The sequence below is a fragment of the Diabrotica undecimpunctata genome, chromosome 3 (assembly GCF_040954645.1).
Source record: "Diabrotica undecimpunctata isolate CICGRU chromosome 3, icDiaUnde3, whole genome shotgun sequence".
NCBI classification, from domain to species: Eukaryota; Metazoa; Arthropoda; class Insecta; order Coleoptera; family Chrysomelidae; genus Diabrotica; species Diabrotica undecimpunctata.
In genome coordinates, this window is record NC_092805.1 from 53,100,102 (window position 1) to 53,118,900 (window position 18,799).

General features: G+C 32.1%; 2 protein-coding genes across 2 annotated transcripts; one reads left to right on the forward strand and one right to left on the reverse strand.

Annotated features, from left to right (window-relative positions):
- Nucleotides 1-776: 776 nt before the first annotated feature.
- Nucleotides 777-2,118, reverse strand: LOC140435599 (uncharacterized). Its single transcript, XM_072524343.1, has 3 exons — nt 1,809-2,118; nt 1,251-1,445; nt 777-1,091 (listed from the first exon to the last, which is right to left on the reverse strand). The coding sequence occupies exons 1-3, from the start codon at nt 1,995-1,997 to the stop codon at nt 804-806; spliced, it is 672 nt and encodes a 223-aa protein (XP_072380444.1). The 5' UTR covers nt 1,998-2,118; the 3' UTR covers nt 777-803.
- An 808-nt stretch (nt 2,119-2,926) lies between these two features.
- Nucleotides 2,927-9,210, forward strand: LOC140435600 (facilitated trehalose transporter Tret1-like). Its single transcript, XM_072524344.1, has 2 exons — nt 2,927-3,029; nt 7,533-9,210. Exons 1-2 carry the CDS (start codon nt 3,011-3,013, stop codon nt 8,846-8,848), a joined length of 1,335 nt encoding a protein of 444 aa, XP_072380445.1. The 5' UTR covers nt 2,927-3,010; the 3' UTR covers nt 8,849-9,210.
- The last annotated feature ends 9,589 nt before the right edge of the window (nt 9,211-18,799 follow it).

Here is an 18,799-nt window from a genome sequence, read left to right on the forward strand (position 1 = left end):
GAAATCAAGATTTCGATGTTTATCAAAGCATCGTGTGTTAAATTATAATCCTATTAAAGCAGGGAAAATTATTTATAGTTGTGGTGCACTACACAATATATCAAATTTTTATAAAGATGAAGTTCCAGAAGGTTTAGAACTGGACGATGAAAATGATCTCAATATAATTGAAAATGTACCATTTGACCAAAATTGGTACAGAAGAGGAGAACAAATCCGAGATGCAATTGTTCAACAATATTTTAATAATGTATGATTTTATGAATAAAAATATTTTAGCAATGTTCTGAAACTACTTTTGGTATAGTCAAGTTAAATATGTTTTTATTGGATTAAGCCACAATTATTTGTTGTGGTAAAAATCACATTTTTCATTTACTAATATTTGAAGTTTTAATTTCAATTCCAGAAATTGTTCTCAAAACAGGTTTACAAATTATGTAAATATGGATTATACACATTTTACATAATTTGTAAAAAAACCTTTTTTGAAAATGATTTCTGGAGTGAAAATTGAAACATCAAATATTAATTCATTAAAAATGTGATTTCATCACAATTACAACCAATAATTGTGGTTTAACCCCATAAAACCATATTTATAAATATTTTAATTGGAAAATAATAAGTTTTACCAAAAAATAAATAACTGACCTTGTTTTCCGCCAGGATGTTTAGTGATAGAAAATAAATTTACTTGTTTATTTGGTGCCTATTATACACAGTCTAAGGAGTTAAAGAAAAAAAAAAAGAAAATTTTTAAGAAAAACATTTATTTGTATAAATTTTTTTTTTTGTAATTTTCATCTCCTAAATGATAAAATGGCCCTGGCCACTCTATTCAATGCTGACGCAATGGCATAATTTGACCTGGCAAGGTTTGCCAACTGGCGGTCATGCAGTTCCATAGCAGTTGTCACCCTACTTCCTGCCCTACCTCTATTCACTCTTCTAGGTCTTCTCCTTGTGGATATTGCAGGTGGGCTATCTATATTTTCAATATTGTGACTTGGCTCTATTGAGGGAGTTGGCTGTGGAGGTACATAACCTGAAGTGGAGGCAATTTCCACTGGCAGTTCAAATAATTCTTCCTATAAATAGTGAAAAAAAGCAAATGAAATATATTCATATATAATTTCAATTTAGTAATAATACCTTATTATCTAAATAAAATGTTTTATTGAATATGTCACATATGTCAGTCAAAAACACATTCTGATAGTATATCAATTTAGTGACAAAGAACTTACTTCGGTAACAATCATTTCCACGCCAGCTTCTGATAATTGGGCTCCTTCTACTGATAGCTCAGAAACTAGTAGACCCAATATCCTTTCTTCGAAAGGAGTTAATGGTTTGGTAGCACCTCCTCCTCCAGTTCCCTGGCATCCATACCTCACCTCTCTAGCACGTCTCTTAGCTTTAGTTTTCATTTCTGATATTGTCTGAAAATTTATTATTTTATAAAATTGATATATATATATTTATATATATATATATATATATATATATATATATATATATATATATATATACACCATATACTTAAGTGGGTCAAAATATTTACATTTACAACATATTTACAGTATTAGTTTATGCATTTTAAATAGGTATTCTTCAGTTTAAGTACAAAATCTTACATTGTTGTTTTTTTAAATTATTTTAAATTAGAAGCACATAATTGCATTACATGGCAACAAATTACATTTTTGATTCCGGGAATCATGTGCCATGTGGTGCACACTTGCTTCTTATTTAAGAATGAACCTAATATATACATACATTTAATATTGCTGAGTTATACTTACATCTTTCCATGCTTTTATAGTTTTGGGCGGCCCCATTTTATTTAATTCCATCACCATATTTTCCCATAACACATGGACTTTTCCTAATTCACTAGGATTTACTTTAATCCTGGTTAGAATTTTGTTTTCTTCTAGGAAGCTTATTAAAAACTCTTTTTGTGCTTTTGTGGTTCGTGGAGCACGAGACATATTGAAATTTTATTCAAACGAAAATAAATCCAACGCGAATACAAATAAACTGAAATGTAGGTGATCTGTGCTGAAATACAAATATATTTTCATAAGTCAAGCAGACTGTCAATTTCTTCTTCTGTTTTAAGTTTTTGGCCTCCGACACTTAGTTTTTGGTCAATTTCTACCTTACTAGTAGTTTAAACACGATCAACGTGCGACGTTGCCGTATCTGATTAAAAACCTTTTAGAGGATTCCTCTAAAAAAATATATTTTAGCGGTCCTCTATAATATTTATTTACATAATGTCAATGTTACCTAAAACTTTAAGAGGACCGTTAAAAGTTAAATTTTAGAGGCCTCTTAAATTTAACGGAAATGTTACAGAATACACCCCATAAACCTTTTGCCCAACCCCCTATTCTTCGAAGGACCATTTCTCCCGCTCTCGTTTGCGCTGACTCTGCTTCCAACTGGTTTTGATTACCACAATCTTCCACAGAGTTGCTCAGGTTACCGGCTTTCAACACGTGGAGGTAAAAGTCTGAATTGAGTAGGAGAGGCTAGTGTCGCTAACAGGATACAGCGTCATATTTTGCTCATTACTACCTCATTTAAACCCCTAGTTGGTTACCATGTAATAATGTTTTTTCTATTTTTTCAGAAAACTTTTATTTATTTCTTTGGTTCCTATTTTTTCGTTCCTGTATAAAGAAATAAATTTAAATATTGGATGCGGCGATACTGAATACCACACAGTTCAAGTTGTGTCAGGTGTAAACATAAATATTTTTAAAAGAATATACATAAAATTAGTGTTCAAAAACAACAACAAGTCAAACGCTTGTACTGTACCGTTTTCTCTTAATTACGATAAGAAAATTCTTATCAACAACCTTCTGATGAATGAATGCAAATTGAATATAAGCTGACGTATAAAGGCCACACGTATTTATACTATAGAGTGCGAATTTTTGTTAAGTATTCCTTCATACACTGAAACGACAACTACAACTACAAATCACTAAATATGTGGAGAGCACTATTAGGTATTAACAAAACATTTTATTTTCAAAATATTCTCTAAATATACTATAATCCAAAAAATTTTAATAAATAGAAATAACCAATTTTATATCTTTAAATATTATATATGTCAGGATAGAGTATTTTTCCTATGAATCATTTAAGTCATCACTGGATCTTGTTTGTCAAATTTTTATGTATTTTTTAAGCCATTACATATTTTTTTTTTATTATTTTTTTATTTGATTTAGTTTAATTTAGTTTAATTAAATCTTCTTTTTATAAAAGTTTAAAATATTTTTATTAAGATATACTCACACTGCTATTGTTTCATTTCACTTTGAATTTCTTTTATATCTTAATTCAAAGTAAGGTTGGTATGATTGCTTTCCTTCCAGTTTCATAGCCTCCTTTCGATCCAAATGCATTCTCTCAGATTTCTTTTACTCATTGCCTTAATTATCGCTTGTTACCATCTTTCATTTATATTTATTTTTCTTTTGTTCGTATTCTTATAATAAACGCAAACTAGAACAGTTACCAAACCTGGTGTTAAAAAAATGTAAAAACGAAATTACTATTCTTTTCTATCTTTTTTTATATTAATGAAGAAAAAGCTTAAGTTAATTAATGGAATCAGATTCCAAATTATTTTGCATACTGCATTTACAATATAGTTGAATTTTATTATAGTAATATCCTATTTATTGTTTATTGTTTTTGATGAAAGGCGGTATTTGTTTGAAAGTAATATCGACGGGTGATATAAGGTTGCAGTTAGGTATAACATATTGACTCATATGCTATATTAGATTTTACTAAGTTCCATATAATACCAGTACACTTGATCAATATGTTTCAAAACTATCTTTTTTTTGGTTCCCCATCATAATTCCCCATGATTTAAAACTTATTTCAGTTTCTGAACTGTTTTATCCACTAGATGTTAAGATTCTCTGAAAACCATTACCTCATGATGAGTTTCCAAAGACCGTGTAACTATCTGCTATATAAATATTTATCACGGAAAGTTTTTTCAACCGATGTTACACTTTATCGTCATTAATTTTTGTTTTAATTCTATCGTTCAGTTTCACATTTTACAACTATCGCTGTGGATCTGTTACCTATTTCTCCGCTTTAACTTGGTTTTGGTTACTTCGTTTCTCCATTTTGGTATTTTTTATCTATCACTGGCTCTTATTATATCTTATTGTATATTTATACCTTTTTTTTCTTTTTAAAGTGCCCTCTCCTTAATGGAGGTTGGCCACTACAATTGCAAACTAGTCTCTGTCTTTAGCTGTTCTTATTAGCTGTTCAAAGTTTAACCCTGTTCATTATCGGATGTTTCTTAACCACAATAGTCTTTTCCTTCTTAGTGCTTTCTTTCTCTTGATCTTTTTTTACATTCATACCACTTAATATTTTGTTATCTATATGTCAATATTCCTTTTTCTAGCGATATTCTTCATCTTATTGGCTCATCTCTTATTCTGTTTATACTTGATTCTGTACAGAATCTTAAAAAATATTCCATCTTCGTTGCAACTATCTTGCTGCTGTTTATTTTGGTTCTTTCGCCGCGTGTCCGCAATAATGTTTTTAATATATTTGTCTTTGTTTTCATGTTAAGGTGCTTATCGCACTAGATAGGGTACAATTATCTAATTATTTTTCTTGTTTCTCTGGGCCTTTGTTTAATTGATTCTTCCAGTTGTTATCTATGTTTTTTGATATATTTTAGTAAACCCTATATAGATCCCTGTTGTTTTTTAATTTTTCATTTCTAACAGTAGTTGTGTTGTGAAACTGGGGTCTTGTAAGTTCTATGTTTCAACTGTGTATTACCTATATTTCTCGCTTGTGTTTTTTTTGCTTTTGCTTGGTCAGATTCGGTTTTGCAGCATTGACCACCTCTTAAAATAGATAGATAGATAGATTCAATAATGTGGTTTTTGGTCTACTCCACTGCGATCTTTTCAGATCTATTCTGGTCCACTTATCCTAGATAAGATTCTCTTGCGTTATCTTTTTGAAATGGTCTGATAGTTTTGATACTGAATCATGTAGCTCTTTGTGGTTAGTTTGCTTCGCCTAATGTAAAGAACCTTACATTAACCAGGCTGTCGCACTGACACAAAATGTGATCTGCTGTTTATTCTTCTATGTGAAAAACCTGCATAGTTCACCATCTGTAAATCCCATCAGCTTTAACTGGCTATTCAGCTTACAGTGCTGTGTTAACATACGTACTATGACTTTGACTGTTTTCCTGTCTTTGCTTATTTGGTCTGCTGTAAATGTTGACGAATGTTCTATAATGAACTGTTTCGCTTGTCTTTGTCCTGGTAAATTCCTCTACCATTCCACAGATTTATGTGCTACCCATTTTTTTGTAGTCGTTCTTGCTACTACTGTTGCAACGCCGCAGAACGGTTCCGACCGATATGGCAATAATAAGCCTTGTTTGGCAATTGATCTTCTTGCCCTGGTAGACAGGCTATCGTAACCTTGCTACGGTCTCCTCGTTTATTTAGAGCACCCACATAATCCCATAGTAGCTTAGAATTGACCTCTACAGAATTGAATGCCTCCAGCGCTGCCTGGCTGCCAAGGTGGCAATTGAACGGTGCGTTCTTTTCTGCCTTTCCATACCTTCCATGCAGTGATGTATTGCCGTTTTTTCCGCCTGGCAAATTGTGACATCCACTCTTAATATTAGATGTCATTTACATATATACCGTCTACTCTCAGGGACCTTGACCTGGATTAGCTACATCGTAGTCTTTTCGTGCTTCAAATTGGTGATGTCATCATCATCTTCTTTTCTTATAGTGCCCTGTACCTATACTGCATTGGCAAATTATCTTTAGGCAGACGTCTATCTTATGCTGCATGTAATAACCATCATCATTACCAGCTATTCCATTCATCGTCGGGTGTAAGTCTCCCTTACATCTGACGGTATGTCCATTCACATCTGTTTGTTGTTTTTTGCATACATTCGTGACCAGCTATTCGCTTGATGTCATCAGTCCATCTGGTTTGAGGCCTGTGGCTACTTCTCTTGTTTGCTCTTGGTCACCAGTTAATAATCCGCTTCGTCTAAGGGTTATCTTTCATTCTTCTTGAATGTCCTGATCAGTTCCATTTTAACACGGCACTCTTTTGGGTTACTCTGTAACTTTTGTTCGTTGTCTTATTTCTTCATTGGGCTTGCGACTGCGGAGCTTAATGTTGAGTATTCTCCGTTCCATAGCTCTCTTAAAGTCACTTAAAGTTTGTGGACTATGTTGTTAAAAGCCCATATTTTAGTTTCATATGTCAGTACGGGCAACATATAGTAATCGAAAGTTTTTGCCTCTAAAGTATTTGCAAAGTTTGATTTAAGTACTGTTTGTAATCTTCCGAATGCTGCCCATGTTAAGGAACATTTTATATTAAAATTGGTTATTTAAAAGCTTGGTTAATTAAATTTTTTGTCCTCATTTGTAAAGCCACTTACTTCATACCACCGTCGACGTATGCAGTGTTATTTTTGTTTCTTCTTCTATAAAAATATAACGGCTTGTTATATTGGTAAAATGGTTTAATTTATTTTAAATTGTAGAATGTTTAGTTACAACAAAAAGAATTCTGTTCTGGGGAAGACTTCGTTAAAATGTTGGTGTTTCTACTTTCTCTGTGTTATCAGCACAAAATTGATTTTTAATGTAAATTTTTGTCCTTCTGACATATTTGAGTTGTTCCCCTTAATTATGATTATTAACATAATTATAACTTTTTATTATTGCAATATAAAAAAGCAATAAAAATATCGAGGACAATAAAAATAAATATTCCAAAAATGTTTATTGCCCGATATTTTAATCTGTTTTGTAGGTAGCTTATGTTTTAAATAAATTATATGTCAACTGATAATAATGATTTAAAATCAGTACTAATTTGAGGCGGTAAATCAATCAATCGTAAATAGGTAACCACCATAAGTGACCAATTATCCAATTTTTGAGGTTCACTGTTTCCATCATAATTGATTCAATATAAATGTTTTAATTACAGCTTTCCATTTAGGTTTGCATAATTTGACTTTTGAGATATCTGAACAGAATATACAAACATTATTTCTGCTGTCAGGATCTCTTAAATTTTCTTTCGTATCTTTTTTATATGGAACTCAAATAAACTAGCATTATTATCATATTTAATCAAAACCGATGATTTCATTGTCCAGTTTTGTTATTAAGATAAATCATTGATTCTCGTATATTTCATAGTTTATTCTTAATGTATATATACAGTCTTGTTTTCTTTGAAAATAGTTGATAAACTTAAACGACTCTTACCATTTACACTCCCCATTAATATTTTCATCGTAAATACTGTTAGTTATCTTAGATCTTTATTTGATGAAGACCCGCTTAATATTATATAAAAAATTATTTTGTGGTAATAAAAAACTTGCTTTTAGCCAATTTAAATAGTTATTTAATTTAATTAAATTGTATATTCTTGTATTTTAGCATGTCCTATTATGTTCCTCGGAGCATCAATTCAAACCTGGTCATCCTCAGCCATGCCAAAATTAGTGAACAACGAAACCAGTCCATTTGGTAGAGCATTGGAAACTCATGAAGCGACCTGGGTAGTTTCCTCGCTGACATTAGGCTGCGCTGTTGGAACTTGGATCGCCAGCTATCTAGCAATAACTGTAGGAAGGAAACGTACATTATTATTCTCTGGGATTTGCTCACTTATTGGTAATTTATTGATTGCTTTTGGAACTACTGTAGAGACCTTTTATGCTGCTAGATTCATTCTAGGATTTACTGTTACGTCGTCTATGTTTTTAGTGCCCGTTTATATGGGAGAAGTAGCAGGGAAATCAAAAGGAGTATTTTTCATTGCTTTTGCATCAACATCCGTCTGCTCTGGTCTTTTGTACTCCAATATTGTTGGGCCCTTTGTTAGCATTTCCATAATGAGCCTTATTTCAGCTCTGCTATCATTTGTGTTTTGTATAATATTTGCAGTCTTTGGTAAAGAGACACCAAATTTTTATTTAAAATGCAAAAAGCCAGTACTAGCAGAAACAGTTCTAAAGGCCACTAATAAAGATCAACAACATGTTACAGAGTTTTTGTTGGAAATGCAATTTGTACAACAAGCAGACGAATCTATTAATATCTTTAGTCTTTACTCATCTAAAGTCTTTAAAAAATCTTTAATAATTGTTAATAGTCTCTTTTTAATCCAGCAGCTGTCTGGTGTTGATGTTTTACTGTTTTACGGAATTAAACTCTTTCAAGACTTGGACTCAAATATTACTCCAGAAGTATCTGTTAATATTTTAGGTCTTTTCCACTTGTTAAGTAGTTTTCTACTTATAGCACTTGGGCCTAAATTTGGCAGAAAGTCTTTATTTACTTTTTCTGGTCTTGGAATAGCATTCTTTCAGGCTTGTTTGGCAATCTTTACATACATTAAATGTATCTATCCATTACCTTTTGCTTTAAATATTCTACCTCTTTTCTTCTTAGTATCTTACATTATAATCTACAATACAGGATTTGGACCCCTTCCATTCTTAATGTTAACTGAAATACTGCCAGCAAAAGAAAAATTTGGTATAATTTCGTTAACAGCTACAATTTATTGGTTGGTTGTTTTTGCTATTACTAAGAACTTCTTCACAGTTCTCGAAATTTTAAGTTTCTCTGGATATTTTGTATTTTGCTCGATAGTATGCTTTCTGGGGGTAATATTCTTGAGATTTTACTTGATAGAAACTAAGGGCAAGACTTTGGGAGAGATACAACATGAATTAGAACAAAATTGATTAAAAAATGTGAGTCTTCTATTAGTTTATTTAAAGTCATGTTCTCAAAGATCAAGTTTTTAAAGTTATGATATGAGACTTGATAGAAAACAATTAATCTGAACTCAATAGGTATGAGGAGTGTTTCACTTACGAGAAAGTAAGATTAGGTATCTTGTCAATATGTAAACTTGGTTCGTCAAGTGTTACAACCAAAATTATTTAAATTAACTAATTTATTATTCTTTTAATTTAATATTTATATTATTTAACTCTATTTATCATTATATTTAGTATTTATTATATTTATTTATATTTATTAAATTTATTAATTGACTGTGTTATTAGCTTTAAGTGATAATTTATTTTTTTGTATAAATTGTTCTGATTTACACTTATTTATTATTTAATTTATTATTTGTTTTTGTTAATAAAAGTATTTCATTTAAAAATTTAATTTTACTTCAAAAGACGGACTCTGATCAACTTGGCTCTTAAGGTCGTGGCATATTATCGGGCACGTTGCGTTTCCAGCACATAGCGTTTCCGAAAAATATAATTTAAATGGTTTTAAATATGAACAACGCACACTGTCTGGAACATTGCATTTCAGACACTTAACGTGTCCGTTCAGTATATTCGAAAACAATATTTTACTGATGCCGACGGCTGCGTAACGAGTTGTAACCGGTTTGTAAGGATAATGTTAATTAGATACCCGTCGTTTTTCCCTTGTTGTTTATTTAGGTCTTTGTTTGATTTTAATACAGAGTATTTAAAAAAATAATTTTCGAGGCTATTATGTCATTTATGCATGTCTTTTTATTGCTTTGTGATAATTAATCACGGAAGTAATAAACAATTAGGAATTTAATAATAATCAATAGATTTAACAATTATTTTAGATGAATAGGATTCAGTTTAAATATGTTTTAAATTTAATTTCAGCTTCAGTTAAAAAACAAAATACCACATTTAAGCCATACATATCAAACCAAAAAGTATTTTTATAAAGAGGAGGTATCACTTCCGTACAAAAGTCCTAATTGTTTATCACTTCCGTGATTAATTGTCACAAAGCAATAAAAACACATTCATAAATGACAAAATAGCCTCGAAAATTATTTTTTTAAATACTCTGTATCAAAATCAAACAAATTCATAAATAAACAACAAGGAGAGAACGACGGACATCTAATGCACACTATCCTTACCAACCGGTTACGACTCGTTAGGTAGTCATCGGCATCAGTAAAATATTGTTTTCGGATATACTGAACGGAAGCGTTAAGTGCCTGAAACGCTATGTTCCGAACATTGTGCGTTGTTCATATTTAAAACCACTTAAATTATATTTTTCGGAAACTAAACGCTATGTGCTGGAAACGCAACGTGCACGATAATATGTCACGACTTTTAAAATGTTTACGAAAATAGAAGATAAAAGCAAATATATTAAGGAGTAAGATGCGAATATATTAGGAACAACAAGGATTTAGGACTAATATTCTAAAGTTTAATAATTGACGGTGGGCATGGTATTTATCTTTCGCCAACTTTAGAAAAGTAAATAAAGTTCAACAAATAGCTGATTACTTCTAACGTCTAAGTGGCGTAGACCAGATTCTTAACCGGTCCATGGGGGAGACTATTCTTCTGCTTCTTTCCCTTAACGTTGTCTTTATCAACTATTCCTTGATTCTGTGGATGAATATCCAGAGGCTTACAAAGTTATTGGCCATGACTTTCCCGTCGATGACGTTTTAACAAGTTCGTAGTCTGCAGATAGTTTATTCGGTATTTACCTTTAAACTTCCTTTATCTTTTTGTTACATAAATGGGTCTCTAAACAACCGAAGGTTCTATACAATCTGCATAACTTAAATTCTCATATTACTTTTATTAGGTTCCAATGAAAATACAAAGACTTTCTGGATTTTTATGTTATTGAGTGGATTGTACATATTTACTGAAAACTGTATCTAAGCTATCCATCCTCTCTAAAAATGGTCAAATTTTTACCCTTTTGTACCTCTCGGTGCCGTTGTTATTACCGACAAAAATATAATGCAGAAATGATTGCTTACAAAATAGGGAGCAATTTGTTTTTCTTGATATTCAAACCAGGGGTTACACTTCCAAAGAAACTTTTTTTATTTAAATGAATTAAGTACTTTCAGACACACTATTTTACAGAATTCTATTTATCGCGAGATTCACGGATTTTCTGATTCCACCGAATTAGAGTATGGTGCTTCAATATATATTAGACGTGTCGACGATCACGGTTATACATCAGTCAATCTGTTATGTGCCAAATTCAGAGTAGCACCTCTTAAGAGAATCTGTCCCACGTCTGGAACTGCCCTTATTTTATCACAGCTTATGTATCAGATAAACCAATCCCTCAACATTGATTTTCATGAGAGATGTTTCTCTTATTCAACCATTGTCTTAAAATTGATTAAAACTCCCTCTCACTTGCCCAAAACGTTTGTGGGTAATCGGGTTTTCAAATTACAGTCTAAAACCAAAATTGCAAATTGATGGCACATCGGTACAACTTACAATCCAGCTGATCATATATCTCAAGGTATCAACCCTAGTCTTCTTAGTTCTTGTAATCTCTGGGAGCAAGGCCCAACATTCCTGGTGGGACCTGAAGATGGTTGGCCTGCTCGTAAGTTTGCCTTTATAAAGTTCTTCCTGAAACTAAATATTTGTGTTAATCTCTAGTTTTGGTTAACCCTTTTAAATATCTACTTAAAAAATTCTCAAGTCTAACCAAGGAACTATAGTTAATGACAAGTTTATAGACAATGTGTGTAGTTTTTCAGATAGACTAGTTTCCTTATTTCAGAAAAATAACGTTCCTCCATTTAGTGTTTAATTAAATTAGTTCAAGAAAGTTCTAGAAAGTTCTAGAAAGCTTCTTTGATGAAATTGATCGTTTAAAAGAATAAAAAAATCAATCTCTCTCTCTCTTCGAAAAGCAAGCTTATCAGCCTTAATTCTTTCTTAGGTGAAACGGGTATTACTTACGTCATTCTCATTTTGATTTTGATAAGAAACACTCCATGTTACTGCCTGCGTGTCATCCGCTTACGACTTTGGTGTTCCGGTCAACTAATTTTTGACTTTTTCATGGTGGCCCTCAGAATTTGCTCTCTGTGGTTAGCGCAACATTGTGGCTAATGCGTACGGTGTTCTCGTATAAGAATGGGAGATCTTACAACCTGACGTATTACTCCAACTCTTCAATTTTCTGTGACAGGAGTTGACTATGTGGGCCCATTTGTCCTCAAAATTAAACGAGGGTGAAACTCTTTATCTTAAAGGCCATATGTTTGTCTGTTTGCATGTCAAGCTGTAAAAGCGATTTATTTGGAGCTTGTTACGCATTAAAACAATTTATTACTAGGTGAGGGAAACCGCACAAATTACTTAAGATGTGTAATTTCTGCGGTTTCTCTCACATTTCCCTCAATGAACCGACAAAAGTTACACATTTTGTCGGTCTTAACAATAAGTTACGAAAATTAAATAAATTTCTCAAAACCAATCATGCTCATATATCTGATATTTCTGCAAATAATAATCTACATTGGCAATTTATACTTGCCCATTCGCCTTACTTCGGAGACCTGTTAGAGGCTGGAATAAACTCTATGAATTTACATCTAGTACGTGTATTGTAATAATCTTAATTAACTTATAAAGACTTCTCTACAATACTTGCTTAGGTTAAAGGAATCCTTAACTCCCGGTCTCTAAGTCATATGTGTTCTGATTCCTCTGACTTTGTCTTATTACACCTGCTCACATTTTAATTGAACAGTCGATCGAATTTGTGCCAGAAATTGATTGATATGACTCGTATTCCGTCAAATAGACTCTTAATATTTTAACGACTTTAGCAATTTCGACAGCACTTCTGACAACGCTGGTCTCTGAAGTACATTAATTAGATGCAACAGAGACAAAAGTGGAAGCAGAATCAGTTAAACATAAAAATTGGCACACAAGTATTGCATATGAGCCCAGATGTTGTGGTCTCAGTGTTTACCATTCGAACTGTCAATGGACCATTGAAAAGAACTTTAGTACATAGTATGTTCCCTTCCAAGTAATATTCAAGTGAATAAACATCAAAAATATTATGAATCATTATTATTATTAATAATAATAAATAAAATAATATTATTATATTATAATAATAAATAAATAATACAATAATATTATTATATAAAAATAATAATAACTGTTTTGTTTTTTAAGTGTTCTATCATGTTCTTTAGTAAGAAAATACTTTGTTTGTTTGAAAGCTTGCCCTTTCAAGGTAGGAAACATGTATAAATTGTAAATATATTTTAAATTACCGCGCCACTTCTCACGTCTCGTTCTGTAAAGCATAGTATAATCCGACTGATGTGGCTGCGTGCTGTGTTACAAAGCGAACACAAAAAAGATGGCAAAATCGTTCAACAACCTGTAACGTGTGTGAATAGAGTTTATTCAAATCATAGTTTTTATTTATTCAATGCACATTTACTAAAGTGTCTCATCCTCCTCTTTAAACCTGTTTTCTTCGTGCTCCAGTCCGAGAAATATATAACAATACGTAATCTCCAGTTACAGTAAAAACAGGAATACTAAAGAATAGATCAGATCTAGTGCTCGATATAATCTCAGAACTCAGAAATTAAAAATGCCCCGACGAAAATAAAAATAATCGAACCCCAGCAAAATAAACTATAAGCTATAATAATATATAATAAGGCAGAATATATTTATTTTTTTTTGAACCTATTCTCTATCCTTCCATTGTTGGATGTAGGTCTCCCCCAGTTCTCTCTATCTTTCCCTATCTTGAGCTGTTCTCTGCCATGTGGGACCTTCTTGTTTCCTGATGTCATCTTTCCACCTCATCTGTGGTCTTCCCCTTGATCTCTTTGCATTATATGGACGCCACTTTCCAATGGCATTGTTCCATCGTCCGTCTTTGAGACGTTCATTGTGTACAGCCAATTTCCATTTCAGTTTTGCTGCTTGTTCTATCGCGTCTACTGTCTTTGTTCAAGGCAGAATATAAAATACTCAAATGTCAAAAGCAATAAAAATTTAAGAAGATATATTATTTCAAAAAATTAAACACTGCTTTTCAATATCTTCCTTCAGAGCAGCGCCACGCGCCTCTTTTCAAAGAGACTGAAACAACGCTACGATGGTATACGTATATTATACGCTACTGCATAAAGATTTAGATAAAGCAAATTTTGGGCATTATTCACTGATTAATCTCCTTAGTCTCTTATACAGGAATAATCATATAAGTCGTATGGTAAAAAATGGAGTAGTATAGACGGCAAGAAACGGTTCCCCAATAGGAAGACGATCAGTATTAAGATCACGAAAACGACGCAACGGCAGCTTACTGGAGAAACTTTTAAAAACAGACAGAGTTAAGTCTACATAAAAAGAAGAAGAAAAAGAAGACTTTTATGCAAGTTTTTTACGGCAGTACAGGAAGAATTTTGAAAGAGTTACGAAACTAATGACCATCTACAAAACATAAAAATCCTAATGGAAAAAGTAGTACATATAATGCAATATACCTTTAGTGGTAATGGCAGAACATGGTTAAGTAAGAATTTTGATTGGTAGACAAAGGGAATAAAGAGAGATGGAAAATACCTAAACAACTTACGTTTCGCCTGCCATACAGACGTAATAGCTGAAGACCCTAAGAATTGTAAAAGAGATGGTATAGGAACTTGTGGGTATAGAAAACATAGATTTAAATGTAAACATCTCAAAAACAAAAATAATAACAAATTTGGTGCCCAACCAAAACATCACTATTGGTGGACAAGAAATAACCCTCATAGATTAGATAGATAGACACATACCTGGAACATGAAATTAAAATTTGCAGGGATAATTACACTGGGCAGGGAGACATGAATTGAAGGGAAGAATTGGTTTTGTGGACAGCGTATAGAAAATTAAGAGAAACTTTTAAAAGTGAGTGCGTCCTGCCATTGTTGACACATGGAGCTGAAACACTTACCTTAGCAGAAGCTTTTACTATAATCAATGTTAGGAATAACGCCTCAAGACAAAGTAAAACAATAGAAAAAGTACCATGATTACTGACATCATCGAAAGGATACCCAGACTAAAATGGATATGGGGGGACATGTATCCAGAATAACGGATGTGCGATGGACAAAGAAATTATTGGAATACAGATCAATAAAATATAAGAGAAGCGTCGATCGGAAACCTACACGATGGACTAACCAATTAATAAGGTTAAATAAAAACTGAATGAGAGCGACGCAAGAAAGGTAGAGTGTGGACTTTCGAGGCTGAATGATGATGATTTAACATCATTATAAACATTATTATCAAAAAGCACTAATAAAGTTCACGCAAGATATAAGATGGACTATTCCTTGCCATATTTTTAGTAATATATATATATATATATATATATATATATATATATATATATATATATATATATATATATATATATATATATATATATATATGAATATTTCCTTGTTTTGTAATCATATATTGCATTTGAGATTAATAAGAGATGGTCTGTAATTATTGTTTTTTGTATATGGGGCAATATCATTCTTTCGTTTAGTTTGAATGAGTGGTCATAGTAGAGAAATTGGTTACGAGTTATTTGTTTCGTTGGTGTTTTAGGATCTTTTTTGACGTGACAACGTCTTAAATTAGGTTGTGGCTCGGAGTCATTTAAGAAAAAGTGTAACGCCCGCTCACGTCTGTTACAGTGAGTCACCGAACGAGAGAGAGACCCGCCGGACCGGCGAATGCCTTGCGTCTCTCTCCCACTCAAACATGATCGGTCCGCTGCGCGCGGCACTAGAGAATTAGGCGCGTTGAATCGCTAAAGTTGAAAATCGTTGAAAGTATCGTCAGCTGTGTCTGTAGTGAAAATGTGGAGTGCTTACAGTGTCCTATTTTAGGGGGAACCACCAGTATCAGATATAATTTTAGGAAATTACCTAGGGACCTATATTCTTTTATAATATTGCTATGGATTTATCCATTTAATATTGAGCAATGATTGTAAACATTCTTTATAGTTTAAAATTCAATGAAAATTATTAACTGTGTCTAAAGACATATATGATATGAGGTATTTTACCCAAGAGTATTAAGTATAATGAATATACATAAAAACATAATTTTGTTTTCTTAGGATTTAACATTTTGTCAGCACATTATCTCAAATTCACATTTAAATCAATATGTTTTTACTATTAGGTCTGTTGAATGTTTGTTCTTTACACAAAATTTAGTCTATACTTCATATTTATTAAAGGCGGTAAAATATACATTACAATTCAGTTGTTTATAAACCACTTTCAAAGCATAAAGAACCTTTTAAGCTTTGTTTATATTATTTTGTGTATATTAATTGAGTTAATTGGAGTAGCCCACTTTGATACAAAAATACAGTCAATTTATGGATATTTCAAGGTGACAATCTAAAAAAAGCTGATTTCCTCCCATGCATTTTATTAGAAACACTTGAAATTTAAAAAAAAATTTAAAGTAAGATGTAAGACCTTAATCGTGAGATCGTGAGATTTGTCTTCAATTCGTGAGTAGATTCGTCATTTACAACAACTACAACAATAAAGGTAAATAATTGTACACTAATATTTCATTATCGTAAACTATGATTGATTGATTAATTGTTAGATTGACACAAAAGTTGAGAAACTGAGTTTATAGCGGCAATTCCTTGTTCCTATTGTGCAATTTAATAATATTCATATCAATAAATATTCTACCGAGAAAAAGACGTTGTCACGTAAAATCTTCGCCCGTAAAACCGACTTTTCAGGCAACCGATTTTTTTTACCCTTTAGTTTAGGACCGAAATGTTTGATTTGTTTAATACTTTGTGACGTTATTTTTCAGGCTATTTTGATGTTTTGTCGTGTCTTTCTTATTTTATTTCACTGAGTAACATATAAAAAATAAGCAAGAGCAGTTTTTTTGTATACAATATCATAAGAGAAAATTTACGATTGATATGGAGACACCAGTCGAGTGATTTTGTCAAAATTTCATGAGCGAAAATTGCCAAAAGGTAACATCTTGAATAAAACCACAACAAAATTTTGCCGGTAAATAATTTTCTCTCGAATGATATTCGACAAGATTATTTCACGAGATAATTAATGCACCATATGGACGAAACATAATCTTTATTTATTTGTTAACAATATTAAATGTACAATAATTATAAGCTATAGTAGTTTGTCCATTTTTTTATTTAGAAAATCGCATCGGCCAAATGGCCATTTGCGAAAAATTAATGGATTACATTAGGTGCAATTACTGCATTACAATTTGGTTTATTAAATATTGTGGTACTTATTAATGTCTTTCAAGTAATTCAGAGTATTGTTAAAGTTACAGTCTGCACCTAGAGCTTTTAGAAGTGTTCCTGGTATCTTGTTGTTACTTCGTTGTTGATTGTAGAGGGGACATTCACATAGTTTGTGCATTATTGTTAGTGTCGTATTCATCGAGCAAAAAGACAAAAGAGGGAATGTAAAGGTAGTGGGGGCAAAAATATTGTTAGACAGGAAGTGCCATCTTGAGAGGCCACATTAAACAAGGAAAGAGAGACTCTTTCCTTGTTCAAAAAATCAAATTTAGTTGGGTTATGTTATTGCTGATGTTATTGTTTGTCCCAACTGTCACATGAAAGATTATTTGTATTTTCTATTGAAGTTTTTTAACAATTGTTTCACATTTTAGACTATTATTGTTACTATTTAATTAAAACTTTATTATGTTCTAGTGTTAAAAAAAGTGTATTATGTATTAATATTGTGTAATACTACTATTATGTAATATAACAAATAAATAGATAAATTAGCACCCCTACACTACTGTATGATTATTGTGAAGGGTCATGAAATTTAAATTTGGCGCATTCGCATTTCCGGATATGTCCACCATCAGAGGCCACTTTTTTGGTCTCCTTTTCATAACGATTAGATTACATTAGTATTACACGTTTCACATCGCGGAGGTTCGCGTAATCATGCGTTAACCTAGTACGTCCAAGTCTGAGGCGCGTTACTAATATTTCTTGGCTTCTTGACGTAGATAACACATTCAATGTCTCTATGCTGCGTTTCACTTGTTTTAATTTTGAATTCGACACATTCCATTTATTTTTCCGCGCACTTAAGATTGATTTTTTTATGTCAGCTTTTATATCCGTTGATACCGATGTGTTGACGATTTCGGAAACGTCACTCACTATCGCGTCTTCCGCACTACGGTCAGTAGTTTTGTTGCCTTTTATTTCTATATGGAATGGGATCCAAATAAAATTTATCTCATTATGATTGATATAAGCCTGAAGAAGGACCATTTTAATTTTTATTAAAAGCGGGTTTTTTGGATACAGTTGTCGGATGCTTTGTATGGTCCTAAGTGAGTCTGGTAAGATAATATATTTGCAGTTTGTTGTCAGATTGATTAGTTCTATTGCGCGATAAAGAGCATACAGGTCAGCTGTATAGATAGTACTAACATTAGATACTCTGAATTTAAGGACCTTCTCTGGAGTTACTACAGACGCTCCCACACCTTCGGATGATTTTAAACCATGAGTATATATCTGGGTATGATTTTTATAACGACTAAAGATTTTTATAAAATGGAAAATAATTAAATCATGATTAGTGGAGTTTTTGTCAAATGACGTAAGTTCAAAGTTATATGATGGTATGTTTTAAATCCAAGGTGGATTATGGTCATATGTGTATGGAAGACATTTAGGTATGACAATATCTTCTTTTTCTTTAGGTAACCTCTCCTCTAAGGAGCTTGGTAATCATCACAGCTATTTTCACTTTTGAATGACAATATCAAACAGATGCAAATGGTCTTTTATTC

Bases quoted from the DNA above. Each gene is read 5' to 3' on its own strand.
- LOC140435599 (XM_072524343.1), bottom strand. From the start codon at position 1,997: ATGTCTCGTGCTCCACGAACCACAAAAGCACAAAAAGAGTTTTTAATA. The intron at 1,446-1,808 runs GTAAGTATAACT...ATAAATTTTCAG, and splicing joins CTATAAAAGCATGGAAAGAT to ACAATATCAGAAATGAAAAC. The intron at 1,092-1,250 runs GTAAGTTCTTTG...CACTATTTATAG, and splicing joins TGGAAATGATTGTTACCGAA to GAAGAATTATTTGAACTGCC.